Source organism: Andrographis paniculata, unplaced genomic scaffold (genome assembly GCF_009805555.1).
Source record: "Andrographis paniculata isolate CXL003 unplaced genomic scaffold, ASM980555v1 Contig54END, whole genome shotgun sequence".
NCBI lineage: Eukaryota > Viridiplantae > Streptophyta > Magnoliopsida > Lamiales > Acanthaceae > Andrographis > Andrographis paniculata.
The window spans coordinates 1905291-1919426 of NW_026137589.1; the positions used below are offsets into that span (position 1 = coordinate 1905291).

The following is a 14136-nucleotide window of genomic DNA, read 5'->3' on the forward strand; positions in this document are numbered from 1 at the left end:
GAGACCGCTTTTGGCGCATAACAAGGCTCAAATAATCAATTCTTCTCTAGCTCTAAACCAGTGAAATAAAACTCTCTAAATTCAAACTTTATTTAAGTGTGTAAAAAATTGTGGAAGAAATGGGGGTGAAGAATCGAATGATATTTCATTATCTACTACGAAAGCAGTAAAAGACTAGAGCTACAAGGCTGTAAACGAAAGTAGTGTAAAGACTTGGCCAAGGGAGGAGGGAAACCCCTACTCCCTTGGCATTCCTGTGGAGAACTCCCTTACAGGGTTAGAGCTCTCGGAGCAGTAAGACGACTTGCTTGCGAAAAGTAACTGCTAAGAGTATTTAAAATCGAAGTATCGATTCTTTTTTACATAAAGATATCTTACCCTATTTATAGTAGGTGAAACGGGACGGTTGCAATCAGTTGCTGAGCGGTTCCAACCGCTGGGCAGTTAGGCGGTTACTGGTAATTATTCTGTTGAAGCAGTTGCTGGCCATAACTCCCAGGGCACTTGCTTTGATTGCACTGAATTGTAAGGGCTCAAATCTTCCTCGTTTGCCGAAGAGCTGGAGGGCATCAGTGCAGCTAGGCTCGCTGGAAATGAAATGGTTGTACCGCTGCAGTTGGAACACTTAGTTGGAATCTGGTGATATTCTGCAGCGGTGGGCGTCTTGACTGTCGCTTGTAAGCGGGAGAGATTGTCGCTTGCTTGCGGGCGGTGAAGGCTGCCGCTTGCCTCTCATGCCTTAGTATTTTTCAGGAAGTATTCTGGGCGCTTGCGAGCGGGGGTGGCTGTCGCTTATGGCGTCTGCCTTAGCTTTTCTGGCACCAGACTACCGGTTAAAAAGGCAAAAATTGTTAATAATCTCAACAACGAATTCTGGATCATGCCAAGCGATATAGATCAATAATATATGCCATTAATGAATCATCGTGATGGTTCTTATACAGAAATTCGAGTAATACACAGTTTTGTAGAGTTAAGAATATGCTCCTATTTGGAGTTATCAGTAGCCATCCAAAAAACAATAATATTCATGGCCAGCTAACTTCTCAAGGCATTGATAAAGGAATGGGAGCGGGAAATGGTTTTTCTTTGTGGCGGTATTCAGCTTTGTGTAATCAATGCAAACCCTCGATCCAGTGACTGGCCTTGTCATGTAGACCTTCCCTTGTTCGTCTATCTGCTCGATGAAACCTTCTTTCTTAGGCACCTGGAAATCCACTTGCTATCGCTAATGGAATAGATAATACCTGCATAAAAAAGCTTGATTACCTTTTTCTTTACTAACTTTTGTATATTCTCGTTCAAGCGTCGCAGAGGCTGTCTAAATGGCTCGGCAATCAGAATAATGTGGTACATACATATCGTTGGGCTGATGCCTTTGATATCTGAAATTATCCATGGAAAAGCCGTCATTCTTCTTTTGAAGAGGGCCATAAGCTGTGCTTACTAGTCCAGAATTAGTGAGGCAGGTAAGTCTCCCCCGACCTCAGAAATAAATACTTTAGATGCTCCGACAGTTTTTTTAAGTCCTCTATAGGTGTAGACTCAGTCTCTGGCTCTCACTTGGCTTGTTCGATGGGCTCAATGTGGCTTGGAATTTCACCACTTGGCTCGTCTGAGTCCTCCAAAAGCTCCAGCTTGAGCGAGTCTTCATCTGAAATTTCTTGTATAAATTTCAGCGTTAATAAGTTCTCAAGAGTATTTTAATTCAAAGACATAATCATTATTCTCATCCTGTCGCTGGCTTAAAGCTTTCTTCATAGAGAACGTGACCTTGTCTCCACCAATGCTCAAGGTGATTTCGCCTTGGGCGACGTTGATATTAGCTCAATAATTATTGAAATTTCGCGATCCTCGCTCATTTCTATTATTATGAAATTTGCAGGGAAGGTAAATTTATTCACTTGCACCAGTACATCATGAATAATCCCTGTCGAAGTCTTATTGATTTTTCTACAACTTGAATTACAATACGACATGGCTAAACCTCATACAATCCTAATTTATTGAAAAATGAAAAAGGATGAGATTAATACTAACTCTTAATCACACAATGCCCTAATCGGTTTCGAATTTCCTATAGTACAAACAATAATAAAAATCCCAAGATCGGTTAGTTTATTCAAGACGTCCTCTGTGAACATAGCGCTGCACACACCCTTCAGCTGAACAGCTACATCCATTTCAGGAATGGTATATCTTTGATAAACTTAGCATAATGTAGCATATGTAGTAAAACATTAGCAAAAGGAATAGTGACTTTTAAGATTACAGAAAACATGCACAAACTTTTCAAACTCCTTGGAATTGTCCTTCTTTATGAAGCTCATGGAGAAGAGAGCTTTGGATATCACTTGGCTTGGCTTCTTCCTTAGTTGAGTTGGAGGTTAAACGACATCTGTTGCTCGTGGCTTAGATGGATTTACTTTCTCAGGCGGGGATTGAACATAGTCATCCTGTACAGGTAAATTATTTAAAGAAACAGGAGAAGGGAAACGGTCGGTACCTCTGTTTGGGAGCGGTGGTGATGTGGTGCGCTTCCCTGTCCTTGTCTCCACAACCTTGGCTTGATTCTGGATAATCTCAACAGTCCCAGACAATGTTCCCTTCTACTTCAGCTTGAGTGTCTCAGCAATTTGCCCAATCTACGTTTCAAACATCTTGATCGAGGCAGATGTGTTTCTCTAGTTCTCCTGATTTGCCCACTCAGAATTCCTTAAGATCTTCTCCAGACTCAGCGGTTGGCTGGCCGCTATTAGAGGCTGGGCAAACACAGGTGTCTGCTGCGGAAAGTAGGGGCCCTGAAAATATTGTTGCAGCTGATATTGATCGAGGTAGATGTGTTTCTCTCGTTCTCTTCTAGACTCAGCGGTTGGTTGGCCGCTGTTGGAGGCTGGGCAAAAACAGGTGCCTGTTGCGTAAAGTAGGGGGCCTGAAAATATTGTTGTGGCTGATAATATTCCCCTGGTGGTATTGTTGCCTAGAGAATTGTTGTGGCTGGTGGAATTGTGTTGAGAGTGAGGCCAACAGGCCTTTGGTGTTGAGCCAGCTGGAACTGCTACTGTTGAGGTTGACTGTTATTGGCCATATAGAAGACCTCATTTGGGGTCTGAGTTTGTTAAGCTGCATACTCAGCGGCCTGCGGTTGCTCAAACTAGTCTACATAAGCGCATTCCTTGCTTGCCTCGACTTCATTTATTATCTGTTTACCTTTATTGTTACCAGCTATCTCCTGCTTGACGAGCTTAGACAACTCCTTCATTTGGATAGAGAGGCACTCCATATTGGCATAATTAGAAACAGAAGCGGGGACCCTGTAGAAACCCTTGAATGGCGCTAGTCAATTGCTCTATGGCCAGCTAGTCTGGTTGGCGGCCATCCTTTCAATCAGCACCTTGCCTTGGCGCACAGACTCATCAGCGAGCTACCCACTATTGCATCCAGAGAAATTCTCGACTCTGGAGTAATCCAATATAGAAAAGCTGGAGCTCCATGAAATCAGGAATCTCATAGTGAGGGCAGTTACGGAACAACTGCTAGTAATGGGTCCAGGCCTTGGGCATGGTCTCGTCAGCTGCTATCTTAAAGTTTATAATCTCAGCCCGCTCACTGATGATTTTAGAAATAGGATGGTATTTGCTCACGAAAAATTGAGCAGCTTTCTTGAAAGATGGAGGAGGTGGACTGAGGGAGTCAAACCACTTCCTGGCTTCACCTGCTAGAGAAAAAGGAAACAATATTAGCTTGGCATCGTCCTCCGAGATACCATGTGACTTGGACTTAGCAGCGATCCTGTTGAAGTTTTTGTAGATGCTCGTACGGGCTTTTCTTTGAGTAGCCCATGAAACTGGTTATGGTTGGCTAACCCTATCAACGCCGTTTTCAGTTCATAGTTTTTAGATCCTCTGGGTGCCGTACTCATGATAAGGTCACATTGAGCAAGACCTCAGCAGCTGGGCAATCAACAACCCTGGACCCTGTGAATTGCCTTCGATGGGGCTCAGTAGTAGGTGGAAGATGAGTGTTGGTGGCGGGACGAGCAGCGGAGGCGTGAGCGGCTCGGGCCAGCTGGGCAGCAAGAAGTTGCGCTTGAGCAGCTTGGGCCTGCTCAACCTGTTGGATGTGCGCCGGCATACCAGCCATTCCTTGCTGGAGACTGGCCAACACTTCGACCATATGGGCCTCAGTGGGGGTCAGAATATGAGGGACAATAGTTGGCTCGGCAGCAATGGGAGCGACATGCGGGGCACCCTGAGAAGATGCCGAAGTAGCAGATGTAAGGGCAGTGTTGTTTCCGTTGGAAGCCATGATTTTTTTCTCTGGTTAAAATTGATTATCTTACCCCTTGTAACTTTTTCACCAATTGGATCACCAATAGTTCAGTAGGATGATTTTTACCTATTATGGGTCGTCTGTTATCACTAGATTCTGGTTCAGCTGGTAAGTCACTCTCCGGTTAAATTACTTGAGTTTCTGAACTTTTTCATTCTGAATATATTCCATGTTCTGAATATGATCTACATCATCATCATCGTATTCTTGCTTCTTTTCTGCTTTCAGTTCATCACCAAACTTTACATTAGGAGATTCCATCACCTTTCTTGTATTCAAATTGAAGATTTGATATGCTCGGCTATTGGTGGAATATCCCAAAAATATGGCTTCATCAGACTTTGAGTCGAACTTACTTAATTGTTGTCTATCTCTCAAGACATAGCACTTGCATCCAAATGTATGAAAATAGTGAATACTAGGCTTTCTTTCTTTATAGTGTAGATTGAGTATGAGGCCTCAAATATATTCGATTAATTGTGTAACAAGCTGTATGTATAGCCTCAACCAGAGATTCTTTGAAACGCCATTAGCATGCATCATAGACCTCACCATTTCTTGAAAAATCCTATTATTTCTTTCAACAATGTCATTTTGATAAGGAGTTTTGGGAGATGAGAACTCATGAATGATTCCATTTCGCTTGCAATAATCATCAAAATCTTTATTGTCAATTTTTTTACCATGATCACTTATAATCCTCATCACCTTTGATTCCTTCTCATCCGAAATACTTTGGCACAGTGTCTCAAAACTCCAATGCTTTCAGCTTCTGTTGGTTCTATCAGATCCATGTGGACTAATTCCATACATCGGTTACGCACCCGCTGTTCAGATGACTTGTGTTCAACGCGAGTTTGCTTCCTTTTGCAACAGTCCGCACAAACGGCTTTTTCTGATCACGACAATTTTGGTAGACCTCTCACTGCTTCCAGCTTGTTAACTTTCACCATATTATCCATGTTTACATGTCCCGATCGAGAATGCAATAGAATTAGCCCATCCTTTTTGGCAATAAGAACCAAGTATAAAGCTTTTCAAGAACATAGCAATTATTCTTTGACCTCTTTCCAATCATCACTTGTTGTTTTCCATCTAAAAACTTTACACATTTCTTTTGTAAAGTTTACCTTCGTGCCTTCATCACATAATTGACTAATGCTAATCAATTTGTGCTTAAATTTTCAACATAGAATACCTTTTGCACTTTTGGTAAACCATCAATATGTAGATTTTACTCCATCAGCGAATACTCCTCCACAATCGGCTTCATTGTAATCAGATATAAACTTCTTTTGGTATGTCATATGGTTTGAGCAACCACTATCAAAATACCAAGTTTTATCTTTTTTCATCTTCAAACTTGATAGAACTATAAGGCAAGTAGGATGAATTTTGGCTTCTATTCCATTCTGATTTTTATCCTTTGATTCATACTTTCAGATGGCCAAGTGATTTTTCAACCTATGAGCATATCACGAACCACCTGACCACATTGTTCTGCATTGTGTCCAAATCGACTGCCCAATTAGTGCATACTGCGGATACTCTGGATGACTGTCTGTTCACCTGACGATTTTTTTGCCTCCAGATCTGCTTAACAGATTTTGATTTAGTTCTGGATTTTATTGGTTCATGCAGCATGCTTCCTTTAACAAGCACAGTCTGAGAGCTTAGTGTTCCACAGTTATATCCTATTCCACTATAATCAACATATGATTTTCCAATGGATGAAACTTCATAATGTTTTTATTTACCTTTGAAGAGCACCTTGTTCTCTTCTCTAAGATTTTAGTTTGTTGATTCAAGTTCCTAGACTTTCTTTCTCAAATCAGAGATCTCATCTGAAGTCTTCTGACTCTGACATGTGATGCACAACTCGTCATTTAGCTTGATCAACTTTGTATTGTTTTTGGTTAACACATCAATCTTTGTTTCCAAGCTTGGCAACCGATTCTTGCCAACCTGTGTTACGACGCTCTAGTAGAATTTCTCGGCCTCCTGATAGGTATGGTGATTATCATTCATCACTCAGTGCTTATATGCTATTTCTGTTCATCCTCTTACTCACATGCAAGTAAGCATGGGTGTTGGCAAAGGTTATGAATGACGAACTTCAGGCTTTTCAAGAGAATCACACTTGGAATATTGTTCCATGTCCACTCACTATCAAGTCGATCGGATGTAAATGCGCATACTCAGTGAAATTACATTCCAATGGGACTTTGGAACGGTATAAAGCTCGGTTGGTTGCTCTTGGTAACCGGCAAGAATATGGGGCGACTATGAGGAGACATATGCTCCTGTAGCTAAAATGACTAATGGGCGAACAATTCTTGCAATTGCAGCTTCTCATGGTTGGACGCTTCACCAAGTAGATGTTAAAAATGTCTTCCTTTATGGTGATCTCAAGGAGGATATCTTCATGAAACCTCCGCCGGGCTTGCTCTCCTCTTCTTCTAAAGAATTTTGTAAGTTGAATCGTTCTTTGTATAGCTTAAGCAAGCCCCCCGTGCATGGCTTGAGAAGTTTCGTTCTACATTACTGCAATTTCAGTTTGAGCAAAGCCAATATGACTCATCTTTGTTTCTTCATAAGACAACTACGAGGATTGTCTTCTTTTGGTATATGTTGGTGATATGTGATCACCGGAACAGATTCTGTATTAATTTCTAAACTTCAGAAGCACCTTCACGACTCATTTCACATGAAAGATCTTGGCGCTCTTACACATTTATTGGGGCTGGAAGTTCACTCTACTTCATCGGGTATTTTCTTAAACCAACATAAGTATATTCATGATTTAATTGCTTTAGCAAGACTGCAAGGTTCTTCTGCGGTTAATACTCCCCTAAAGATGAATGTCAAGTATTATAAGACGAGGGGAAACTTCTTCATGATCCGTCTTTGTATCGACAACTTTGGGGAGCTTTAACCACTTAACTATTACCGAACCAGGCATCTCATTTGCTGTCCAACAAGTGAGTCAATTCATGAACTCCCCTCGACATCTGCACTTGGCTGCAGTTCGTCGCATTCTAAGGTATCTCTATGGCACTTCTTATCGTGGATTATTCTTCCCCAGTGGGTCTTCTATACGTCTTTTTGCCTATTGTGATCGCTCAATCTCAAGTTGGTGTATGTTTCTTGGGGATGCCTTGATCTCTTTGAGTTTTCAAATCTTCTACTGAATCTGAATATCGTGCAATGTCTGTTGTTTTCTCTGAAATCACATGGCTTAGAGGATTGTTGACTGAGCTTGGCTTTCCTTAATCTGCTCCCACACCTCTTCATGCAGATAATACAAGTGTCATTCAAATTGCAAGGTCACACCGTATCAGGTTCGGCGGCAGCAGCTTCATGATGAATGATTCAGATTTCACTCGATTATGGCATTTGCGTTGGGCCATATGAGTAAAAAATGAATAAAGATGTTAAGCTCTCGAGGTCTTCTTGGTGATAAAGGAATCACAAATTTAGAATTTTGTGAACACTGCGTTTTCGGAAAGCAAAAGAAGGTCGGTTTCTCCATTGCCTCTCATCGTACACATGGCGTGCTCGATTATATTCACTCCGACTTGTGGGGACCGTCGAAGGTTCCATCATTTTCCGAAAAAGATACCTTATGACATTGATTGATGATTTTTCCTGAAAAATTTGGGTGTATTTCTTTGAGGTGGAATGATGAAGTGTTCGACACTTTCAAGAAGTGGAAAGCTTTTGTAGAGAATCTTATGGGTAAGAAAATAAAATTTCTTAGAATCGACCGTGACTTAGAATTTTGTAGTGGTGAATTCAATGAATTTTGCGCAACGCATGGTATTATAAGGCATAAGACCTTGCCGAGAAAGCCCCAACAAAATGGCGTCGCAAAATGAGTCGATCGGACTTTATGGGAGAGAGCTCGGTGTATGCTTTCGAATGCGGATCAGCGTGATTTGTGGGCTGAAGCTGTTTCAACGTCATGCTATTTGATAAATCGATCTTCACACTTCGCTATTGACTTGAAAATCCCAAAAGAAATATGGTCAGGTAACTCGGTCGACTACTTTTCTTTGCATATTTTTGGATGTCCCGTGTACATGCATATTGACGATGGAAAATTAGCTCCGAGACCTTTGAAGTGTATATTCCTTGGATATTTAACTGAGTCATAAGGATATCGTTTATGGAACTCGGATGGTAAATCACGCAATGTAGTTTTGAATCGAAATGTTACTTTTGACTAAAAATCTATGTTGTCTTCTGGAAATGGTTCAGCTGCAGACTCGACGTCCTCGTCAAATGATCAACAGTAATTTAGAGAGAAGGTGGAGTTGCCAATGACGTTCCATCCCACGGCTGATGTTCCTAGCTCTTCCAACCCATAAATTGATGAATCTAGTTCGAGTACCACATTGAATGCTCCGATGAGACATGATACATACTCAATTGCTAGAGATCGTCCTAGGAGACAAATTCATCCTCCTTCTAAATTTTTAGAGGACTCTGTGGTGGCATATGCTCTGTCGGTGGCACAAAAATTCGGTGATATCAGGGAACCGAAAAATTACGATGAAACAACTTCTTATGCCGAATATTCTAAGTGGTTTATGGCAATGAAAGAGGAAATTCAAAGTCTCTACAAGAATGACACTTGGAATCTTGTTGAACTTCCGAAGGGTAGACATCCACTATGTTGTAAGTGGATATTCAAGAAAAAAGAAGGCATTTCGTGGGTTGAAGAGCCTCGTTGCAGAGCACGGCTAGTTGTCAAGGATTCAATCAGTGTGAAGGTATAGACTTCACCGAAATTTTCTCTCCCGTTGTTCGATATACTTCTATTCGTGTTTTGCTCGGTATTGTTGCTATGTTTGATTTGGAAGTGGAGCAACTTGATGTAAAGAAGGCCTTTTCTTCATGGTGACCTTGAAGAAGAAATCTATATGAAGCAGCCCGAGGGCTTTGTCATTTCCGAAAAGGAAAATTTGGTGTGCAAATTAAAGAAATCGTTTTATGGATTGAAGAAAGCCCCGCGGCAGTGGTACAAAAAGTTTGATTCATTTATGATTGGGCAAGGTTATTCTCGCAGAAAGTATGACGACTGTATTTATTTTCAGAAGTTCTCTGACGGTTCTTTTTTATACTTGTTGCTTTATGTCAATGACATGTTGATTGCCTCACGTAACATATCTTATATTGTTTAGTTGAAATCGCAGCTTAGTAATGAGTTTGATATGAAAGAGCTGGGCACTACGAGAAAAATTCTTGGGATGGAAATAATTAGAGATCGAAAAAGCGGAAAGTTATTTCTGTCCCAAAGGAAGTATATGGAGAAGGTACTCCATCGATTTAATATGCGATCTTGCAAAGCTGTATCTACTCATTTGGCTGCGCATTTCAGATTGTGCGAAAACTTGAGTCCTTGCTCGGAAGATGAAGTTGAGGACATGGCGAAAATTCCGTACTTAAATGCGGTTGGTAGCCTAATGTATGCAATGGTTTGCACTAAGCCGGATTTAGCACATGCCGTGAGTGTTGTAAGCCATTAGCACAATCCGGGAAAGGCTCATTGGAATACTGTTAAGTGGATTTTGCGATACTTGAAAGGTACATCGCATCTTGGCTTGATTTTTTATAGAAATAAGTGTACTTCATTGGATGTGACCGGTTATGTTGATTCGGATTATGGTAGAGACCTTGATCGCAGACGTTCTCTTTAGAGATATATTTTCACTTTATGTGGTTCTATTTCGTGGAAATCTTCACTTCGGTCGGTTACCACTTTATCGACCACCGAGACGGAATATATAGCAGCTACCGAAGGAGTTAAAGAGGTGATTTAGCTAAGAGGTCTTGTTATAGAGCTTGGTTACGAGCAAAAGGTTCTTATTGTATTTTTTGATAGCCAAAGTTCAGTACATTTGACGAAAAATATTCGGTATCATGAAAGGACCAAGCATATTTCTGTGAAGCACCATTTTATTCGAGATACAGTCTTAAAATGTGAAGTTGTTGTGGACAAAATTCATACGTCCGAGAACCCGGCTGATATGTTAAATAAGCCACTTGCCATTGTCAAGTTCCAATATTGTTTGGACTTGGTTAATCTTAGCAGTTATTGAATGTCCCGTCGGGGACTTGGCGATGAGAATGTTTATTTTTTCAAATCGAATTTGCGGCAAGGTGGAGTTTGTTGGGATTGTGCCTCAAATTCTTTTCAAGACAAGATTTCCAGAAGTTTCCGGCGGCCTTAGTCATGGGCATGACTAAGGGAACTTTCCTGTTTTGGATTTGATTTAAAAATATCTTGTCAAATCAGAAGATTTCAAAGGCTTTAATCACGGGCTTGATCAAGATGGCAAAGTTGACTTGGCACCAAATCAGGAGAGTCATGAGCGTGATCAATGAATGATTTCCTAAGATTCCATATCTACATCCTTCCATATATTGGTGATTGCTATCGATTTCATTTACCTTCCATGTTAGAAGGTCAAAACTTTCCCTTTTACGTAGATATTGATAGGGGGACGTTTTTAGGGGTTGAAAGAAGTTAATTATTCGATTCGTAACATTGTAAACATTTGATTCATCTAGTAGATTCTTTATCGTCCATGATTTTTTCCCGTTTTGGGTTTTCCACGTCAATCTTGTGTTCTTTTTGTATTTTGCAATATTTTGTTTGTCCTTTAATTGTGTTTCGATCTACTTCCGCAATTTCATCGCACCTTTAGGCGCATAAATCCCTAACATATAAGTATATTTTAAGTTTTTAAATAGTAACCATCCCGCTATTTGCTATCTCACGATAGCATTTTAGAGGTTGATCGCTATTTGACGTTACGCAAGATTGACAACTATGGAATAATGGAATACACATAAGCAAACTCATAAACACGTACAGCTCCAAATTTAATAAGGTTCAGAAAATTACTATTATTGTAACAGTTCATTTTTAGTCCATTATACAATGTTGGTACTGCAGTATGAAACTCAACATCGAAAAGTGCAATGCTGTTGTGTTTAATATATCTTCGGTTGGTTCTTCTGAATCAAAGATTTAGTTAAGATGCATATGGATGTTTCAAACATTTTGTATGGTGCCAGCAGGATTCTGTATGGTGTGTGTTTCTAAACATATGTCATAATAAAGAATCAGTTTCTTCAATTGGTAATGAATGTAAGCATAAATGGAGTACATAAGAGGGATAAACCGTACCTATCATACGTACGAAACTCCCAGATGCAAAAAGCATTTGAAATACAAATGCCTTGGCTTTGTTTCGGAAAGTTATGAAGTTGTCTGTATTGATATAATATGACAGCCATATTTCAAAAGGCAACTTTTTAATGATGGCCGAATATGTTTATCTAAAAGCATTTAAGATCAGTTATTTGAAAGGTATTCTTCATGTATCCTCGTACGATATGACATTATATTTTAACGACTTTACAGAAGCTTGTTGATTGTTTTTGTCTTACTGTAGTTTGTGAATAAAAATTTCAAGTTTCTACATTGTAATTAGATTAGGCGATTCTAATCTCAATTGAACTATTACGAGGTCTTGTTTATTATTTCTTGGTGCTGATCAAATTTAGCTATTAAAGATTGCAGAATGCCAGAAAGAAATACTCGAAGCAAGAGGTATGATAGAGGAAGCCAAGCGATCACTGATGAACCGAGTCACCGATGCCTCAGAAGAGATTCAAAGTACAAAGATAAATCAAGATTCGGAGAGAGTGAAATCTCTGAAAGCTTCTTTTGTTTCTGCTGTCTTTGGCACCCTGGCAGAATTTCCCATTGCCTTATCTCGTGCTGCTAGGATTCCCAGAATATCTACTTTGGGCATCACCTTCATCAGCTGTGTGATGTTTGGCGTAACTTTTTGCTATGCAATCAGGCAGGATTTGGATAATTTTCAGCTAAAATCTGGGCCATCCACAGCTTTTGGCTTTGTGAAAGGTGTTGATAAATACTGCTCACCGTGCCTCCGTATCTCATTATTTCGTTTGGATGTCTTTAGTAACTTCAATTTCCTAAAACACAGTGTATCTTTATCTTCCTTTGAAAACTCTTGACTAAATTGCTACATACCAATATTAACAATGGCACATTTTAACTTTTAGGATTAACATACATTACCTTTGTTCAATTTAGGTTCTTAATTAAATATGCTACTAAATCCCTGTGCTCTGAAAACCTTACGTGTTCTATGTTACAAATGCAGGATTGGGTATGCTTGGAGCTGGATTTCCAGTGGAGATGGATGCAAACAGCATTTTGTCGAGCGCTTTAGATGGTGCGTTTAGTATTTCTGAAAATCTTTTGATATTTCTATTTGCTGGAGTTGCTCTTGATTATTGCTTTAAGTTGAGGATCATAATAATTATTTTCAGGAAAAAATACGAGCTCTTCTACTAAATATTCAGTAATCGAAAACTTGGGTAGCTTGAGAAGCTGCAACAGCTTTCACCTTATTAAGCATCACATATTATGGCTATTTCACTTGAGACCTTTTTTATATGCATTATATATGTCCATATGTATGAAAATACAAGTTTTGTAATTGTTCGTAGCATAATTATGACATCCTAATTGCCCGATGATGAGCATGAACACATGTGGATGAACCTTCAGTGACATCTAACTCGATAATTTTGAGGGAGTGTTGCATTTGTAGTTGTGGCATTAGCTTAGTTTCACCGGATGTCAATTTTCATTTTGTTATCTTGAGTAGGACTAAGTGATTTCCTTTTTCTTTAATAACATCGAAACCCACAAAGTATACTTTTCGAATACAAATTCTTTTTAGTAACATCGGAATCTGCAGCTGTTACTTTTCAAGTGAGCACTTGGTAAACTTCTCGTCGAATGTAATAGCTTGAAAATTACGCTAGCAACAAATGTCACATTAGACTAATTATGTATGACCGGTAAGACTTAAAAGCTTTAGGGAGTCTGAACTCAGGATCTAATGATCACAAATTCACCTAAACTGGTGGATCAATGCTCTTGTCATTTAATGTCTTCCTTTAAATTTCACTAAATTGATCTGCCTCTCTATCAGTGTCATTTGAACAAAAATTCATTTCGATATTATCAGGGCAATGATTTGTTTACTTTTTTTTTTATTAGAAACTGGATTTGTCTTGTCTTGTGTATACATATTTGTATATTTAAGAATATTAGGATTGGCTGAATTTGAATTTGGATGTTGCTGAGAGTGTATATAATATGATCGTAGTATTGAAATAGGCATAGTCGTAATTTGTCAGCATTGGGACAATTCAATATAATTATCAATTTATCATATACATATATATATATATATATATATAGATACCATCAACTTGCCATTTGTTAATAATAATAATAATGTTTTTCCATTGATTTGGTTGTTACAACAATTTTTTTTTTTTGGATGACGTGGGAACCAGCCGCTACCCGAAAGTGTGCACAAACCCCCGCCGAATCTAATACCTGCAAATCAGGAAAGAATTTTTAATTTAAGAGATGTATTAATTGAGTTTGTCATATATATATATATATATAATATAAATGTAGTAGTTTGTAGGCGTGCTTTAAATTGGTTCAGTGACACCACTACTACTACTAATATTACACTCAATCAATGCATCAAAAGCGTGACGATTATTGTCATCACTTGAAAATGAATGCGCAACGAATTAAGAATTATTATTATTTTATTTTTTTTATGTTATTTTATTTAATATTTATGTGATGTGTTGTGAAATAATATATATATATATATATATTAGTGAACAAAAGGTTTAAATAGTAAAAAATTCAATAAAAATTCTAAA

General features: G+C 39.1%; 1 protein-coding gene across 1 annotated transcript in view; it reads left to right on the plus strand.

Annotated features, from left to right (window-relative positions):
• Positions 1-13008, plus strand: part of LOC127255404 (uncharacterized) — a 75834-nt gene extending 62826 nt beyond the window's left edge. Inside the window, exons 2-4 of the mRNA XM_051280917.1 lie at positions 11920-12274; positions 12540-12611; positions 12709-13008. Of these exons, the coding sequence (XP_051136874.1) occupies positions 11920-12274; positions 12540-12611; positions 12709-12878 (597 nt within the window). The 3' untranslated portion in view covers positions 12879-13008. The remainder of the gene's footprint in view (positions 1-11919; positions 12275-12539; positions 12612-12708) is intronic.
• Positions 13009-14136: the final 1128 nt, after the last annotated feature.